At 40.3% G+C, this 20,188-nt stretch overlaps 1 protein-coding gene across 1 annotated transcript in view; it reads left to right on the top strand.

Annotated features, from left to right (window-relative positions):
- Positions 1 to 1,194: 1,194 nt before the first annotated feature.
- rfx6 (regulatory factor X, 6) overlaps positions 1,195 to 20,188 on the top strand; it is a 102,950-nt gene continuing 83,956 nt past the window's right edge. The window contains exons 1-9 of the mRNA XM_041187401.1: positions 1,195 to 1,429; positions 2,155 to 2,311; positions 2,633 to 2,756; positions 3,078 to 3,139; positions 3,554 to 3,631; positions 5,481 to 5,508; positions 13,189 to 13,296; positions 19,148 to 19,225; positions 19,342 to 19,455. Of these exons, the coding sequence (XP_041043335.1) occupies positions 1,195 to 1,429; positions 2,155 to 2,311; positions 2,633 to 2,756; positions 3,078 to 3,139; positions 3,554 to 3,631; positions 5,481 to 5,508; positions 13,189 to 13,296; positions 19,148 to 19,225; positions 19,342 to 19,455 (984 nt within the window). The remainder of the gene's footprint in view (positions 1,430 to 2,154; positions 2,312 to 2,632; positions 2,757 to 3,077; positions 3,140 to 3,553; positions 3,632 to 5,480; positions 5,509 to 13,188; positions 13,297 to 19,147; positions 19,226 to 19,341; positions 19,456 to 20,188) is intronic.

Here is a 20,188-nt window from a genome sequence, read left to right as displayed (position 1 = left end):
GACAACAGGAATGACAGTGGATTAGGAAATTGGGGTCCTGACTTAAAACTGGGCCCTCTGCTCCGGGTAGGTATCAAGTTGACAAGATTCCACCCATGGGTTGCACCAATCATGATGGATCTAAAGGTCCAAGAAATGATAAAATAATCAGATCACAGAACAAACAAAAAAGGCCAAAGATGGAGGAAATAAAAATGTTAGAGGAGAAAAGTTAAGTAATAGGTGCGAGGAAGGCAGGTTTTAGAAATCAAAGCCGTATTAACGGAAAAAGCAATGACTCACCATGGTATTTAATGGTGCAAGATGGATAGGAGTGACGGGCAAAGTGAAAAGTAGATACAAAATCGATTAGCGAGATAGGAAATGAATTCTAAGTATGTTGCTTGCTCTTTAATTTACCATCTGTGATAATCTTGTGTTAGAACATTGTTCCAATGAAAGGCAACATTATTTTAGCCTTTAACAATATTTCCGTATATATTTTTTGAAAGTCAGTAATATGTTGATTCTTTCAAAGCCACTCTTTATCCTTATACCATGGGTTCAGCTATCTACGGCCAGATATAAAAAACGTATGATAAATACAAATCTGAAAAGCACAATCAGAAATGATTGTTCCCTCCAGTTAATCATTAATATTTTTGGGGGGGATCTGCTCTCCACATTTCCTTTAAATGATAAATAAGCGTGATTCATCACCAGGACGTAATTGTGGGTTTAATTCACGAGGTTGAGGTGCTCAACTTCACAGTAAGAGCTCTTTAGATCAAATTCACCCATCTGCTAGTTATTTCAGACTTCGTTTTTGATATCTGCGTTGTGCAAACAAACAGGCGTGCTAGGAGGAGTTTAAAGAGCTATTGTAACTGTGCGCGCTGCTTTATAGATTGTTAATCTCGGATTTGAAAACGGGGATGATTTACGACACCAGAGGAGCTTTAGTACAGCCACTGACTGGAATGATCTCAAAGTGATGACTGACAGTGGTGAGGAAACCCAAATGTTTTCCGATTGGAATATTGAAGATCAGATTGAGGATTTTGTCATTGGATTTTGTGAGGATCCGGAGGTTGATCATTATCCAACCTTTCAGAGAGATCAGGAGTCTTTGATTTGATCCCAGCGGCGCCCAGTTACAAGTTGGGGGTGGGGGGAGACTCGGGCAGCCCATACACTCTCTCTCTGACGTTCGCCATGAAGATGCCCATGAAGAGGATACCTGAATCCCAGGGGTCATCCGTGGTTCACCTGCAGCCTCCACACAAGCTAGCGGCTCGGATTCAGGACGAGTCCTACATGACTCTGATCAGCAAACACTTGGCTTCGTTTTCGGAAGATTGCGGCGGCAGTGAAGAGCTGGGGAAGAACTCGGTGTCGTCGCCTGGTTGTGGAGAGGAGGAGATAGGGACTGATCTGGGCATTAAATCAGGTGGGATTCTGTCAGTCACACCAACAACCTGCAGCAAAGAATGGTGCTGTTATGCACGCTTCAAATAACTTGTTGGGAAAGGAGTCGTTTAGACGCATTATCCATATTTTGAGTCAAATGCACGGGGTCTAAAGTTGCAATTCCATTTAATTGAGTTGCAATCACACGATCACTATTAAAGATTAGCAAAACAAACAAGAGGAAGACGTAAACCTCAATATGTAATTGTGTTAATTTTTAGAAAGCCGGAATAAACCCCAGTCAAAATATTATCAGGGCCAAATACGTTGAATCCTTGAAGTGATATTTTTCAAAAAATAATTAACCAGCCTAATATTGTATAATTATGTGCAGTCCTAGTAAGAGCATCAAAACCGCGCCAACTGCACACTCGGGTTTAAAGTTTTGAATAAGACCCAATTTGCTGTGTTTGAATGGAACCAAGCTCTTTATAGAATCACAATTTTTACTTTACACTTGTTTTTGAAACTAATAGAATGTCGACATAAAAGGTAACAAAGAGGCCGTGATGAAATGAATCTGCCATCTTCAGCAAACAATGTAAAATTCTGCTCATTACAGCACTGTAGAATCAAACTCTTGAAGCCCCGATGGACGCGGTAACTCAATGTTTTTCGTAAAATAAACTGTGAAAGAAATAAATATAAATAGACCCGAATGAATTGCGCTAAAAGAGGGTCTGATGGTTCGCTGTTCTCCACTAGAATCAGAAAACTGCAACGAAATCGCATCGTCTGAAGAAGAGGATGGGAGTATTTCTGAAGGTAAAGCATTCTTGAGCGAGAAACAACGATGTCAGAAGAAAACGATAACTCAGATCATCAGGGACAAGAAGAAGCAGACCCAGCTCACTCTGCAGTGGTAAGGACACGGCATGACACTGAGCAAACTGGTAACAGCAGAATATTTACTGGGTTTAATGAACCCTCTCAGGCGCCGGCTTCAGATCTGCGAATATATATTTTTAAAATCCAGTGTGAACGAAATGGCGATATATTTAATAAAGAGCTAAATTCAATCCGTTCTTTTGTTGGCCAACTCGTTAAAACAATCCAAAGCAAAGTGCTGTTCACAGCCCCAGCACCTCAGGTTTGAATTGCTTTAGGTATGGGCTAGATTTGTCACCAGGTGTGGTTAATGCTCCTAACTAACGGATTCATATTTTGTTAATGTCCTTGTCAGGTTGGAAGAAAACTACATCGTGTGTGAAGGGGTTTGTTTACCCAGGTGTATCCTTTATGCTCATTATTTAGATTTTTGTAGGAAAGAGAAATTGGAACCAGCCTGCGCTGCCACCTTTGGGAAGGTAAGGCATGTTTGATCATCGATTTAATGTCATCGAAGAATAAAATCAGTGCTTGCTTTTAATCGAAACTCTTATTACGAGCTGTACACAACCAAACTTGAACTACATCGCCTCATCTTCCAGCTTCATCCCGAACCAGCTGAGTTGCATAACAAATTATATTAAAGTAACTACTTTTGAAACTACCTGTTTTACATATTGATAACGGGCAAGCAATTTTTTTCCAAGTCTTCGTTTAGGCATCATGCAAAGATATCAAGATTTTTAAAATCTATTTATTTCTTCAAAAAGAAAACCTTTTAGATCTTCCCTTTTTTTCAGACAATACGCCAGAAGTTTCCGCTCCTCACCACCAGAAGACTTGGAACAAGAGGGCACTCAAAGTGAGTCACTTAGATATCATTGTTGGGTAAGCTCTGTTTCTTTCGGTTGCCAATGTGATCAACTTCACTCGTATAGAATTGTCAAACCTGGAAACGCTCTGGAAAGTTATCATCTGAGTTGTTAGCGGCAACTTTCTCGAGTCATTTTAACGGAGATGACATCAATCTGTTGATGTTATCACCAGCTTCCGTCAAAATGAATCCACTGCCTTTAAACCCGATCCTCGCGTCACAAACCTGTTGTTACCTTCCCCAGTTCCTTATGTGACAGTGGAACAAGATCGTGGAAAGGCTCGCGGTCACGCAGGCCAAAGGGAATTGACGCAAGCCATTGATTTAGACGGATATTGTAGTAGCTTGCTTCCTTATTGGCTTAAAACAAAGGTAACTTAGAAATCGTGGACTGTCTTGCAGATACCACTATTATGGAATTGGCATCAAAGAGACCAGTGCATATTACCATTCGGTCTACTCTGGTAAAGGCTTGACAAGGTAAATTCTTCCTCTCTAACATGTCATTTTAAAATCCTTTCCCTCCTTGGTTGAAAATGATTATTAGTGCAATCAGCTCACTTTATTACTTAGCTTTATCCTAACTTAAATAATATTTGCTAAGGTGAAAGCTAACAGGATTAGTGCAATAACTGACATCAAACAAAGTGCAATCTGTTTCTGGGCTGTGACAGCCTATTCTCAGATATTAGTGGAACACTCTGTATGTGAATGACACAGATGATCTAACAGGATGCGTTTAACTACTTTTGGGATCTCCTGCAAGACCAAATGCGAACTTGGTTGCGCTGTGCTGCCGGCACAAGTAAACGGCACTCAATTGGGGGACAATGATACTGCCATTAATGGAAAGCATAGCACAGAAATACACCATTGGGCCCAACTAGTGTTGGATTTTCTGCTCTACATAGCCTTCTCCTACTCTACTTCATATAACCCTATCTGAATAACCTCCTATTCCTTTCTCTCTCACATGTTTGTCAACTTCCCTTTAAATGCATCAATGTTATTTCCCTCAATTACTTACCAGTGAGGAATGTGGATATTAAAGTGGCAGTATAACTTGAAAGGCAGATTCACAATCTAACTGGCAAATGTAGCATAGTAAAATGTATGATTCCACTTATGGTAAATTGACACACCCTCAGGCTTATATTATTTTGAGATTAACACTTAGCTGGTGCAAAATCAGACATTTTCAAAGTGCCCATGCACTTCGCTGAGCTAAGACCATTCTCTGAAGAAAATCTACAGCCTAGTACTGCTCTTTGCCCAGGGAAAACGAAGCTTTGGGCATATGTGTGTTCAAATGCTGTACCCAGTTTCACTTGCTGAACTTTTAAATCATACTAAGAACTGACAGCCCACTCAGCTGTTTATTAAATATTAGAAAGTAAAGGCTAGCAGATAAGTTAGAATCTTCTTGATGTTTAGCATTGTATATTTTAGCTTCCAATTCTTTCCCGTTTTATCCTCTTCCTTCAAGAACATGTTTGCTCTTCACTGTGGCATGGTTTCACAAGTACCATTTGTCATCTGAGATCTCGTGCAAGCAGTCATTGTATGAGCATAGGCATTGAGTGCAACCAGCCTATTTTCCCATGTGAGCCCGCACATAAGTCAGACCCTGTTCTAACATTCATGTTGAGACATTCACAAATATCGACCAAGGCCTACTAAATTATAAACAGGAGCAGCAGCTCTGCCTGATTTTTCCTTCCTTGGTCCAGAGGCCAAGCTATAGCTCTGCATGAGATCAACTAATTCATCATAGTATGAGAATTGAATGTGGGACTTTATGATCTATTCAACAATGCCAGCTAATCCAGTGAGTAAAGAAACATTTATATTAGAAGTTACATTGCAATCAGTGCGAAATTCAAGCAATGTAAAGCAACTCCTTGATGTGGTTTTGCATCACTTGTGAAAATTTGAAGTGCCCTAAAATTGATGATTTAAATGACTGTAATAAACTCCATGAGGACTGATTGCTTCAATAGAGAAATCGCAATACAATTGACCATAGGGCGGTTGATCATCTGAATGCTGCTCTATTTGTTCATAAACAATAACAACAAAATCAGAAACTTTGATTTGTAATACACATTTCATATAGAAAAATGCTTTAAGATGTTTCACAGAATTTTTAAATGTATCTTAATTGGAAATGTTATATTTATGGGCACAAAAAATGCATATTTCTTGAATTTCAGTTAATTGAGAAATGTGGGTCAAACCTCAATGCTGCCCTTCTCCTGCCCCTGCATTTCATTAGCCTAACTATTTATATTCAGGAGTTAATAATGCTATTCATGTATTTTATTCATAGGTTTTCAGGAAGCAAACTAAAAAGTGAGGTATGTATAATTAAAACCATGTTAAGGACCTTTGGATCTCTATTCTAAATCATCTGTAAATGGATAGCTACATTACTATTAAGAAAAGAGACCAATACTGACAGAAAAAGACTTTCCACACAGTATGCACTCCTCTTTCAGAACCATAGTCCACAGCCAGATACTTAAAGCTATTGCTTTCACCATGCAGTAATTACGGAACTTGACAAACGGCCAAAAGGCAAAGACTGTAAATAATGAATTTAAAACATGTGTGGCAGTGCTTAAGTAAATATTACACAATGTTAATGTGCAATGAAGACTTTAAAGGTAAACAATATTTCATCAAAAATAAAAGATTGCCACATTCTGTCTGTTATATGTTTGATATGTAAAACAACAGATGGTTCAAGGTTGGGTGGGGGGGAGGGAATTGTGCTTTATAGGCACATATGGCATTCCATGAGCATGTTATAGTCCATAAGCCTGGGTACATTAAAAACTTCAGAACAAAAAGGAGTCCACATCTGTCAATACATTTCAGGACCAGTTGCTAATTGTATTTATTTTCTATATATGTAATGTAAATAAAGGGCTACATTTTAATTTTCATGGAAAAACTCCAACACAATATGAGGTGAGTTAATTGTGCAGGGAGTTGGTAATAAATAATAATGGGTGTTTTATATCATTAGTGTAATGTATGCTTGATATCAGAAAAATTACAGGAATGTAGAAGGGTAGATTTAATAAATTATTGACCAATTAAGGGCCACTTAAGCGCCTCTTCCCGCTGCTGTGGTATTTTATCAGCATTAGTGTTGTCCACTCCATATGGTGAGGATGCCAATGTGTGCCCTGGTGGTCTGAATGTGTCTTGGGATACCCTTCTGTTCAGGCAGCATGTGGCCCATAGAGGGCACCCCCAATAGAAAGGGCTGGCTTGCTATGATCATCCTTAAGCCTCCTGATTGCTGCCCCCCTCCTTCCCCCAACCCCCTCACTGGGGCTTGCCTGACTGACCTTGGCAAATCTGCCCTACTTATCTGTTTTTCTAGTATCCAACAATATGCCTGGTTGGGGATCGGCTGCATTCCCAAAGGTAACCATTGTTCCCAATGGCACTGCTGGGCCTAAAGAGCTGCCAGCCCGCAGATTGGGTGGCAACTCTTGGAGGTGGGACTTCCTGCCTTAGTGGGGGTGGACACTATGACCTGCAGCAATTAATTGCCTGTCAACTGTAAAATCCAGTCATGTTGTCCAGGATTGGTGGAGATGGGCTTGGCCCCAACTTTGCGGCCGGTGGGTGAAGTTACCACCTCCACATTAAATGCCAGCTTATATATAAACAGAAATGAAATTGAAATAGGAATGTCAAGAAGATTAAGGAGAATGTGCTGGGCCTTTCCAACACTCTAATCCTTCTGGGATTCACCTATCTCATGATTGCTAATAAGTAATGCTATCTTTATAATTACAAAATTGATTTATTTTTAAGTGGCTTTTAAAAATACAATTGGTTAGGAATGTGTTTTATAAAAACTCGTTCTCTAAACAATTCTGCTCAGCTATTCATAGTGCAAGTGGGGAAGTGTGAGGTCATGCACTTTGGTAGGAAGAATAGAGGCATAGACTATTTTCTAAATGGGGAGCGAATTCAGAAATCTGGAGTGCAAAAGGACTTGGGAGTCCTAGTCCAGGATTTTCTTAAGGTTAATTTGCAGGTTGAGTCGGTAGTTCAGAAGGCAAATGCAATGTTGGCATTTATTTCAAGAGGACTAGAATATAAAAGCATGTATATGCTCCTGAGGCTTTATAAGGCTCTGGTCAGACCACATTTAGAATATTGTGAGCAATTTTGTGCCCCGTATCTCAGGAAGGATGTTCTGGCCCAGGAGAGGGTCCAGAGGAGGTTCACGAGAACGATCCCAGGAATGAAAGGCTTAACATATGAGGAATGTTTGAGGACTCTGGGTCTATACTCAATGGAGTTTAGAAGGATGAGGGGGGACCTGATTGAAACCTACAGAATACTGAAAGGCCTGGATAGAGTGGACATGGGGAAGATGTTTCCATTAGTAGGAGAGACTAGCACAGCCTCAGAGTAAAGGGGAGACCTTTTAGAACAGAGATGAGGAGAAACTTCTTTAGCCAGAGAGTGGTGAATCCATGGAATTTATTGCCACAGAAGGTTGTGGAGGCCAGGTCATTGAGTGTATTTAAGACCAAGATAGATAGGTACTTGATTGGTAAGGGGATCAAAGGTTACGGGGAGAAGGCGGGAGAATGGGGTTGAGAAACTTACCACCCATGATTGAATGGCGGAGCAGACTCGATGGGCTGAAGGGCCTAATTTCTGCTCCTATATCTTATGGTCTTTAAAGGGGGATGACATCATAGCATGAGGACCCACCTAAACAGATGGAACCCCAAATATAATGTATATAATAGTGTATTAAATAATCAGTAACATTTGTAAAAGGCAGCAAAAGCACCTTCCCTCTGTCTCTCTCTGTCTGTTCACAAAATCTTTTGATCTTTGCCTCATACACTCAGATTTCCTCCCCTCCCTAAAGGTGGCAGGAGTCACAATGGCCCCTTTCCAACTACTAGCCCCTCACTGTTATAGTAGGATAGAATGCTGTTAAATTTTCAGATCAGTTGAACAATTCATAAATCTTCTTTCTCTTTTTATTGGTACCGAATAGGCAATTTTATATAAACTTGTAAATCATCCTTGGCATTTTTTATATTAAATCAGTGCTTGTGCTGGTTTGTAAAAACATATACATTATATGTTTAAAACAAGACAATGGATACAAAATTCTGACTGCATTTTGGCACCATCTGAACAGAAGTAGAATCTACCTCCAGGAGTTAGCAATGACTCTGTCACTATTAGGGCAGTTAGCTAACTTAAACAGGCAGATCCATGCTAGCTGTGTAAAAAGAGCCCCCCGCAACGTCTTAATTGCACTAAGGGAAGGGGATTGAAAATAGCGCAAGATCAAAAGTTTGGCTCCTAATGAGCCCTGAAGAAAGGAGGATAGAAAAATTACTTGAAAGGGTGAATATGGAGGGATAGTTCTGTGGGATGGAAGTTCTAGGGCAAGTAAGGAGGCAAGTGCATTGGAGGCCAGGAAGAACAGTTAAAGATGGTGGCCAGAAAAAAAAACTCCAATGAAAAACTGGGATATTAAACCTGCTACTGCTCAAAGGGGCTAAAACACTGGGAGTAGGTTATATAGGCAAGAAGGATCGCAGCTGGATCAAAGAAGTGAGCAGAAAATTCTGTCAGTTGGATGTGCATATCTCAATAAGAGAGATATAGAGCAGGAAGGGTAGGCTGGCTAAAGATGGAGGCTCAGAGTACACAGTGCATGCTTTATGGAGGGAGGTAGCTATGACACTTGAGTTACACCTTGTTGGCCCCGTGGATTCCTTTTGTAGTGAAATATGTTTAACAACCTCACATTTTTTGAGTTTTTTATATGCGTGACACTCTTTCACTCAATTCCTTCATGATACCAAAGGAGCCAAATTTGAAAGTGGGATCTGGATAGAGGTTGCTAAGGATGCACAAACTCCTCCCCTGGGCCTCAAACCTATGGATTTGGATCTCTGGAATACTACTGTGAAAAAGAATGCTGATTGGAGCTACTAAGGACTATCTTAGAGAACCAGAAACAGATGGCAGGCATCACAATGGGGTCATGTGAACTTTCCAGTCACCTCAGGTGCCTCCTCAGATAGGTGATCTGCACGCACAGCTACAGTGCTGATACAATTGCTAAAGAGATCTCCTGGGACCTGGAAGTCCCATGCTGCACTTTGGGCTAAGAGACTCATGATAACTCAGTAGAGCCAACTGGTGGTCCTTGCACTTGGTTCAGTATCAGCCTAGCTAAGAACAGTACTGAGAAAGACCAGAAATAGGAATAATGGTAAGAAGAAATACTTGCTGCAACAATCAGTTTGCATGTTAAAATCAATTTGAGATATGCAGTCCAGGGTTCTGAAGTACATCTGTTCCTTTTATTATTTGTGAGATGATATTTGGAAGTTAGTTTGCAAGAAGAGACAGAATTTCTTCTATGTCTCATTACCTGCAGATTTCTGACAGTTCCAGGATTTTCCTCTGATGTCCATGTTTGGTTGGGTGTATTCAATTTGGTTATTAATAAACAAAATACATCTTTTGACATACTTCTTTTCATTATCAGAACAACTATTTTGTATCTGTCTTCATAGTAGAAGACACAAAAAGCATCTCAAGAATAATAGACAATCAAGAGGCAAAGGGGGGAGAAACTTAAAACAGTCACAATCACTGGAGAAAAAATTCTAGGAAAATTAATGGGGCTTAAAGACTGACAATTCCTCTGGATCTGACGGCCTGCATTCTAATGTCTTAGATGGCTGCAGAGATAGTGGATGTAGGTTGTAATCTTCCTAAATTTTCTAGATTTGTGAAAGGTTCCAAAAGTTTGGAAAATAGCTAATACAACACCTTATTCATGAAAGGAGAGAGACAGAAAGCAGGAAATTATAGACCAGCTAGTCTGACATCTGCCATTGGGAAAATGCTAGAATCCATTATTAAGGAAGTAGTAGCAGGACATTTAGAGGATCATAATACATTCAGGCAGAATCAATATGTTTTATGAAAAGAAAATTGTTTCTGACAAATTTATTAGAGTTCTTTGATGATGTAGCAAGCAGGGTGGATAAAGGGGAGCCAGCAAATGTAGTGTATTTGGATTTCAAAAAGGCTTTCAATAAGGTGCCACATAAAAGGATACTACAAAGGGTAAGAGCTCAGGATGTTGGGGTAGTACATTAGCATGGCAAGAGGATTGGCTCACTAACAGGAAACAGAGAGTCAGGATAAATGGGTCATTTTCAGGCTAGAAAATTGTAACTAGCAGAGTGTCACAGGGATCAGTGCTGGGCTATTTCCAACTATATTAATGACTTGGATGTTGGATGAAGGGACCAAGTGTACTGTAGCCAGATTTGCTGATAATACAAAGATAGATAGGAAAGCAAATTATGAAGAGGATACAAAGAGTCTGCAAAGGGATATAGATAGATTAAGTGAGTGGGAAAGCTTTGGCAGGTTGTCTACTCTGGCAGGAAAAAAACAGAAATACAGAATATTATTTAAATGCAGAGAGACTGAAGAATGATGTGGCACAGATGGATCTGGGTGTCCTTGTACATGAATCACAAAAAGTCAACATGCAGATACAGCAAGTAATTAAGAAGGCAAATGGAATGTTGATCTTTATTGTAAAGGGGATAGAATATAAAAGTAGGGAAGTGTTGCTACAACTGTACAGGGCATTGGTGAGTGCATCTAGAATACTGCATACAGTTTTGGTTTCCATATTTAAGGAGGGATATAATTGCACTGGAGGAGGTTCAGAGAGGATTCACCATGTTGATTCCTGGCATGAAGGGTTTTTCCTATGAGGAAAGGTTGAGCACATTTGGCCTATAGTCATTGGAGTTTAGAAAATAAGAGGTGATCTGATTGAATCATATAAGATTCTGAGGGGGCTCAACAGGGTGGAGGCTGAGATGATTGTTCCCCTTGGGCTGGAGTCTAGAACCAAGAGGCACATTTTAAAAATAAGGGGTCTCCCGTTTAAAATGGAGATGAAGAGGAATTTCTTCTCTGAGTGTACTTAAGCTGTTCCACAGAGAGCTGTGAAGACTGCACCACTGAATATATTCAAGGCTGAGTTAGACAGATTTTTGATCTACAAGGAAGTCAAGGGTTATGGGGTAGAGGTGATGGGGGTGAGGGCAAGCAGAAAAGTGGAGTCGAGTCCACTATTAGATCAGCCATGATCTTATTGAATGGTAGACCAGGCTCAAGGGGCTGAATTGCCTACTCCTGCTCCTATTTCTTACGACCTTAGCATTATCACCCAAAGTTGGAAATTGCTAAGGAGGTTCAAATTTTCAATGGCCTGAAAGCTGAATGCAATTAATTGTTGGATAATTGATTGATTGCATTCTAGCAACATGAGAAATGTAAAATATGAAAGCAAAAGTTGGATACCTACTTCATCTGCCCTGGGGGCAGCTGGCCAAGGTGCCTCCTACAACACTCACATATGTTATATATATTACATATAGATGGATACATTAGATCGTGTATGCTGTTAATCCTTTTGCATAAAGCTTTCAGAATTTCAGTCACATGTATTGTTGCTCCCAGTTTGTTGGTCTTTTGGCTGCTAGTGTCATCACCCACAAATCTTACACTATCTGTTCTAACTGTTGTATTTACTCCTAGATGCACCACATTCCCATGCTCGTTATGTTGCCCATTCCTTTATCTCTCTGTTCATAATTTATGAATATATTCATTGTACCTATGGGAAGGAGCTATGATTTTTCCTGGTTTATCTGTGTGGTGACATTATAAACATAGCCTATGTTCCTATGTTTCCAATGTTCTAAAAATGTTTACAATTTCAGTAAAAATGAATAATATTTTTATGCTGCATTATCATATCTCTCCAAAGCAGTGCATATACAGTAAATTACTTTTATAGTATTACCTCATTTGGTGCCAGGTCCCAGAAACTACAGTGAGACGGTTAATTAAATTATTGTTACCCATGTTAGTTGAAGGAAGAATTTTGGCCAGAACTCCTTGCTATCTTTAAACGGTATCTTGCTATCTTTCATGGCCATTGAAACAGGCAGACAGTTTATCCATCAGTTTTAAAACTTACTTCTTTGGTTCTTTCTTAATTTCTCACCTTCAAGAATTCTCAAGTGATTCATTGAGTACATTGATGCATTGTCAAACAAAATGAGATTAAAAATTCAAAAAAAGTATGCTGTCTCAATTTACAAATGCACAGAATCAGCTAAAACAACTTCACACTTGAAATTGAAACTATAAAATTTGGTCACAGAAAGTGAGTAGACAAGGAAGGATTTTGACTCAATGTACAATGGAGCCTTTTCAGCCTCAGCCTCTATGGGTGAAAATAACCTTCTTTAGAATGCCACGAATCTTGTTTTCTGAACAAATTTGTTAATTATTAAAGACTTCATGGATAATTAAGCAGATAATATTGCAATTATTTTCATAATGTTAAATAGTCATTAGAAACAGGTGTTCCTAGACATAAAAGGGATTTCTAAATATTTATTTACAAATCAGAAAAGTGATGCAGAAATGTTCGTAATGTACATCCACTAACTTGATCCAAATTTTATTAATACTAGCTTTTCACCAACAGAAAGACTTAGTGCAACTCACTTTATCAAAACTTCAAACCCATTTACTCATATAATCACAATATGTTGGTAACTAGGGTAGGAACATATTCAAAGTTGGATAAGCTGCTATAATTAGACTTGGCCGTGATATTTATGTTACACTAGAATAAGAAACTTGTAAGTAAATATGGTTAATGTGCTAACAATTATGGATTAGAACTTGATGCATCAAGGCTAGTCCAATTATATATCAAAATACAAATTAAATCAAAACTGATTATCTGTATATTTAAAACTATTGATGTATAATTTTAAAATAATTGCCTCTATTTTGGTAAAGTTAAATATTGATTTTGAACAGGTAGCAATAATAAACACTTCAGAATTTGATTGTATATTTAGACATCTTTGTGCTGTCACATAACTAATTGAACATTTTTGCTATATTTATAGGGAGGCTTTACACGGAAATATTCACTTAGTTCCAAAACTGGAACCTTGCTCCCAGAGTTCCCCAATGCACAGCATCTTCTTCTTCATGGGCCTATCTCAAAAGAGAAGGTAATATTCTTAAAGGAGGTATTAATTTAAATTATTTCACAAATAAATGTAGACAGTAAAGCTCTATTATGAGAAATCATGAGACTAAACTATTTATTGTTCATGTTAAAAATATGTAAGAGTCGGGGAACTGGACAGCATTGTACATTAGAACAGGGTGGTTTTGGCTTTAAGAACTTGGGTCCAAATAAGCGCTCTCTCAGTTCTTAAAAATGTGTAAATATATGTCTAGAGATTCAATCACACCCTTGCTGATTTTTCAGGTGCCTGCACTGTAAGTGAACCACCCACCATATTTGGTCAGGCTATTCTATTTGTGTCCAGGCATGCTCCAGAACGATTCAGGAAGCTCATTTTAATATCTAAACAAGGTGCTTATGCTAGCAGTTATAAAACGCCTCTACCTGATTTGCCATGTGATAAATATGACCAGAAACTTTATTAATTGTCAGCAAGGCCTGTGCAGAGGCACCATTTAAAGGACTCATCCTCTCCAAAAAGGTTGGGATGTTCATTTTGTTCCCCCTTGAGACAGGGAAGTGGTCCTAATCCTCAAGAGCAGTCAGGTGACTTTGGTGGCCATCTTTTCCAGCTATGTTTGTGTCCAGTTTTAAAATGCAAAATTAGTTTGAAGTTCAGAATATAACATGCTGGTACTGGACATGACAGCAGGCCTTCATTGCTGAAAGGCCTGCTATTGGACCTCCTGCAAGACCCAGTCTGCTGCTCTTACTTGAATGGTGAATGCACCCTCTAACCACAAATTGGCCAATCCAGCAAAAGTCTTTGCTGGCTTACTGCTCCCAACACAGTATAGGGTGGGGTCATTTGATGACAAAGTCAGTGTTCTGACTCCAAATGAAAAACCCTGCCAAATGTCAGTTGTTGTTTCTTTTCCAGGTTGTATTCAGCATAATGTCAAAATATTTAATGTTGACTTCAGTATGCACTATACGGATAACTTGCTTACAGATTGATATTTTTAATTTTTTTCAGTATTTTAAAAATCTCAAATATTGTTCATTCGGTAAAAGAAATCACGGTACTTCTGGGACTGCACACTTTTTTTTAATCATCTTGTTTAAATCTGCTTCTGTATCTGCCACCAGTTCTATATCTGTTCAGGCCAGAAAATGGGAAGAGAAATAGAAAGAGTCTCACCCTCAGATTCTTCCAAGCACACAGGATGGTGTTTCATTGCCAGAATTTTTGTTTGCCTATCTTAAATTTTCATTAATCCATCATTCTATGTGTTTTTAAAAAAATCTAGGGTATCCCAAAATATTTCTGAATCGAGTTTGTTGACTGTATAGGTTGAATTTTGTGCATTAAGGCTTGTGAGACCCAAGCAGTGTAAATCATTTAATATTGTCATTTTGCAGTTTTGAAACAAAAGCTTCATACATTAAACTTACACTGAATTGGCAATGTTTGCTCTAAATGGCACACCCGCATAACCAAATGAAGGAGATTGATTTATTGAGAGAATCAACCTGAAGAACTTCACTCTTGATAGGGTCTATAGACAGATCATTTATCCATTAACAAGCCAGATAGTAGTCTGGTTCAAGGGAATAGTGGTGCTTTAGTGTCAGGGGAACAAGGAGGCAGGATGATGTTTGGGTTGGAGGCTATGCGTTAGAGCATGGTGCTAATAGTGAAGGTGGGGTTGATGCCTTTATTTTTAGCCTGTTTTGCTTTTCTTTTTGAGGCTGGTGAAACGAATGCATCTTACCAGTATTTTCTGATTGAATTTTAGGTCTCATCTGGAGGCTTGCTGTGTCTGCAATTCCTCCCATTTTCTCACCTATTTCCGTTGGTGGACTTCTCATTGCCTTCGCTATTCACCTTTTTGATTCTCTACATGTCCCCTTCTATTGTCAGAGACCTTTTACTTCATCAAAAAACATGTTGCTTTTCCTTTGAACACACAGATTCCTTGGTGCTTTAACCATTTGTTTGCTTTTCCTTACCTTTTTTTCTAATTTGATTAAAATGCTGCTTCTCTGTTATTGCTGAATACTGAGGAAGGCTCAGGTCAAAATCAATGACCTGATTCCTCTTCCCAGATGCTGACCTGTTTGTTTCTAGTATTTTCTCCTTTCACTTCAAATTTCTGCCTTGCAAATTTTGCTTTTCATCTGTGTGTTCATAGGGCTGACCTAAAAATAACCCTAAACAATTAAAACCTCATACTCTGCCATGCAACATGTTTATTGAATTAATGTCACTCACTGGGATGCCGGGGGTTTACTTAATTCTCTGTGTGATAAAATTGAAGTGGCATAGAAGCGGGAGGTATCAAGTAAATAGATTGAAATAGGGATGGACAATAAATGTTGGCCTAACCAGCAAAGCCTACACTCCTGGAATGAATAATTTAAAAAAAAATTGGGTGAATTTTATGTCTCCCAGTCAGTGTATTTAAAGGCGGGGGTGGGGGTGGGGGATGGGTGGGGGGCGCGGTGGTGGTGGGATGGGTGGCAGGGGGTTTTGGGGGATACGTAAAATAAAGCAGGTTGCCAGTCTGCCACCAGGGTGGGGGGTGGGTAATGTGTCAGGCAGCTCACCCACCCTTAGGCCTATTGAGGCCTGTAAGTGGACAATTAATCACAACTTATGGGCCTCATTCTGCCTCCACTCCAGTTTTTAGCTGCACGGGGGCAAAGTGAATAGCTCGGTAACTTTCACTGCATGGGCTGCTGATGGGCAGGAAAGGAGGTACTTTCTTTGGGGGTCCCCTGTGCCCATTGGGGACACACCCCCCAAGATGCTACCCCACTTGTTCCTTCTCCCATAGCTTCTCTTACCTGATCCCCCACCCTCAACCACCCTCACTGGAGTCTCCCAGTTGTGTCTGCCCAATATCTCAAGACTTACCTGAGATCCAATATCCATCTTCACTACTTCCTCAGGATCTGCCTATAGTTTGCAACAGTGGTCTCTATTCTCTTATGGTGCTGCTGGGACTACAGAGCTGCTGGCCAATCAGATTGGCAGTTCTTGAGGGTGGGACTTCCTGTCCCTGAGGTGCGTAAGCCCCACTCTCAAATAATTAAGGCTACCCCAGTGTATTGTCTATGCTGGGCAGCTGGATTTCTGTTCAGTGTGGCACCAACAGACTTTTTGGTCGGGAGTGTGGGTAATCTGTCCCCCTGTAAAATCTGCCTCTTTGATTGCAGTTTCTATTTGCTTTCCTCTCATTCCTGTCCAACTATTAGGGAACCTAGTTCTAAATTGAACTATAGGCCGGAATTTTCCGCTCTTGTTGGCATTAGGCGTCATGGTGGGTGTGAGCGGACAATGTAGTGAGAAGGCCTAAAATTGGTTTTGCGCCATCATGAAACCAGTTTGCGATTATCCACTCCACCAGTCAATGGTGAGCCACATTTCCCACCGCCGCATATCGGGAACCAAATTTCAATACTTCAACATTTCATTATAAGCCCTGCTCACCGGAATCATTCCCCCCCACGCTGGATCATCCGGGCCGCACCAACATTTTTCACAATTGTGCATGAGCGACGTGCACCTGGTGAGCTGCATTTCGCTCGGGACTTCGAGATTTGATGGCCGACCTTGGTTGGGCAGCTCTTGCAGTCATCAGTGCCAGACTTCACAGGCAGCACCACATCACTTTTACGGGAGCTCATGGGCAGGTATCTACCTACCAGAACAGCCATAAGGTGGGGGTGGCTTTTCAATGGCTGCAGGGCAAGGACTGTACTGGGAAAGGGGGGTATCCCAGGCGTGTGTGGGGCACATGTTGATCTGTGCAAGTGGCCTCAAGATGGTGAGGGCTGAGGAGGCAGTTTGCAGAGGAAATGAGGCCAGATGGAGATTTGAGGGCACGTGAGAGAGAGTGAGTGGTGATGTCCCTTGAGCTGGCAGTGAGTGAAATGCCAGTGAATGTGTGATGGGCTTGAGAGTGTGAGTTTAGAGTGGTGAGATGGCTGCCTTACTCTAGTGGCATAGATGAGATCATTCATCCTCTTTCTGCATTGGATGGCCAACCTCTCCTGTGCAGCATTGGCACTGATCATCACAGCCACTGCCTCCCAAGCCAGCGTGGTGAGATTGCTGGAACTCCTGCAGCTAGAGCAGGGGTAGAGGACATCACGGTTCCCAAAAGACATTCAGTGACAGGTCACTGAACTCTTCTGGATTTTCAGGGCCATGTCTTCACTGGAGCAGTCCTGGGCTGCAAGCATTGAGAACAGTTTGCACGGCTGCAGATTAGATATGGCACCCGGAGTGAGGAAATGGTGAGGTAATGGCATGGTGGGCGATTCAGAGGCCTTCTGCCAGCGAGACGGTGTGTTTCTTGTGACTGCATAATTAACAAGACAGGAAGCAGACAATATGGCACAAAAGCCTACCAGTGCAGCGGATAAAACGTCATTTTTCATGCCTGTACCGTACTTAGTGCAATCTTGAGTTAATTCCATCCATAGTATTCTCAGCAATCTTTGATGCTAAGTTAGTTGCCTTTCTGTTCTATCAGAGATTTGCGTTCATCTGAAGACATTTGGAAGAGTAAATTGTCTGAATGTGATGAAGTACCTGGCCTGCTGTGAGCACGTAACGGAGAAGTGCAGACCACCCCCTCACTGCACCCCCACCCAATTTTTCCACATATACTGATGGGTTTTTAAACTTAGGTTATGTTAACTGATAGTAAAAAGTAGCCCAAATGTTGTTGAATTGAAGTAGAGAACAAATTCGATTGGCTCTTTGAATTGGACTAATTTTAATTGCCTCGGCCCAGCATAGTCGGACAACAGTGGTTTGAAAATGGCATCAGCTCATATACAGCCTTGTTACACTGGCGTTACCATCCTAGGCAATGCCTTAACAAGGCAGCTGGTGTCCTCGCTTCTTTACCACAATTGCTATGTTTTTTATGTACTAATAATAGTGGGTGCCATGCGTTTGCCATTTTTCCAGCAGTTTCTGGGTCATTGGCTGATTCGTAGTTTGACTAACAGAATCACAGAATCACACAGTGCAGGAGAAGCCCTTCGGCCCATCGAGTCTGCACCAACATGTGAAAAACATCTGACCTACCTACCTAGTCCCATTTACCAGCACTTGGCCCATAGCCTTAAATGTTATGATGTGCCAAGTGCTCACCCAGGTATTTTTTAAAGGATGTGAGGCAACCCACCCCTACCACCCTCCCAGGCAGTGCATTCCAGACCATCACCACCCTCTGGGTAAATAAGTTTTTCCTCACATCCCCCCCTAAACCTCCTGCCCCTCACCTTGAACTTATGTCCCCTCATGACTGACCCTTCAACTATGGGGGAACAGCTGCTCCCTATCCACCCTGTTCATGCACTTCATAATCTTGTACACCTCGATCAGGTCACTCCTCAGTCTTCTCTGCTCCAACGAAAACAACCCAATTCTATCCAACCTCTCTTCATAACTTAAATGTTTCATCCCAGGCAACATCCTGGTGAATCTCCTCTGCACCCCCTCCAGTGCAATTGTATCCTTCCTATAATGTGGCGACCGGAACTGCACACAGTACTCCAGTGGTGGCCTCACCAAGGTTCTATACAATTCCAACATGACATCCCTACCACAGGCATGCCCTATATCAGGGCATGGGATGTCTCTGTTTTTGGCCCTGACAACATTTGCTTTGTAAGGGGCCAGTGGAAATTCATTGATATGCTAGAAAGTCCTAGAAACAGCTGAGAATCGGTACATTTTTGAGGAAAATTTTGCCCTGTCAGACCGTTGAAGTCAGAGCTTAAACAAATATTAAACAAGCATAAAGTGTTACACCAAGAATTCCAGACTGCCAACCTAATATAATTTATAGTACTTTGTTTCAACACAGGTAGATACGCTAATTATGATGTACAAAACTCATTGCCAATGCATCCTTGATAATGCAATCAATGGAAACTTTGAAGAGGTGAGACAATAAAAAGATATTGTAATCTGATTTTCTTTAAGCATGCCAAAGAAACATTAAAAGTACACTGAATCCAAAAGGTACAATAAATATATTATGTCGGACTTGGTTTTCAGATTCAGAACTTTTTATTACACTTTTGGCAAGGGATGCCTGACCATCTTCTTCCATTGCTGGAAAATCCTGTCATCATTGATATATTCTGTGTATGTGACTCCATACTCTACAAAGTGAGTGCTAAATACATAAATCAGAAATATATAAAAGGTGTAACATGTTGTAAGTGTGACCCAACTAACACCCTTGTAGCAGAGGAGGATGTTGGAATCCAGATATCTCTCTATCCATTCTTAGGGTTAGAGTTTCCACTTTGGGTGCAATCGACAATCTGGGTGCAAACTGCACTTGAAACAGTGCAGTTTTTCCAAAGTACTATTGAGGTTCAGGTTTCTTCCTAAATTAATTTTCATGATTACAGATCTAAGATCTTTCATGAACCAGTGCAATTGGTCAGCATAACAAATTTCTTCCTTGCATTAATAAATATTAATAGTTGTTCTTAAGAGTGGTAACCTGGTGAAGATATACTATTACAGATGAAAATATAAGCATTTTAATAGGAGTGTCTAGTCCACCATCCATGAACAACCTGATTTTAAAACACTAATAATTGCTTCATATAAATTGTACTGACCATTTACTGATTTCATAAAACTAATTTGCTAAGTAACTGTATGCTAGTCAGTTACTTAGCAAATTAGTTTTATTTTACTATTTTAAAAACTTTTAAAATGTGCACACTAGTGCCTTTGTGCCTGAAAAAAAAACAGCTTAATTTGGAAGAGTTTCTCAAGCTTTAGCAAACGGGTACAATCGGTAACAGCTCACATGCTTGAATTAAAAATGAGGAAAATGGGCACTCAGTCATTCAGAAGAAAATGGGAACAATACAGTCAAGGAAGA

The sequence above is a fragment of the Carcharodon carcharias genome, chromosome 5 (genome assembly GCF_017639515.1).
Source record: "Carcharodon carcharias isolate sCarCar2 chromosome 5, sCarCar2.pri, whole genome shotgun sequence".
NCBI classification, from domain to species: Eukaryota; Metazoa; Chordata; class Chondrichthyes; order Lamniformes; family Lamnidae; genus Carcharodon; species Carcharodon carcharias.
The sequence above is the reverse complement of the archived record's forward strand: the minus strand, read 5'-3'. Positions and strand labels throughout refer to the sequence as shown.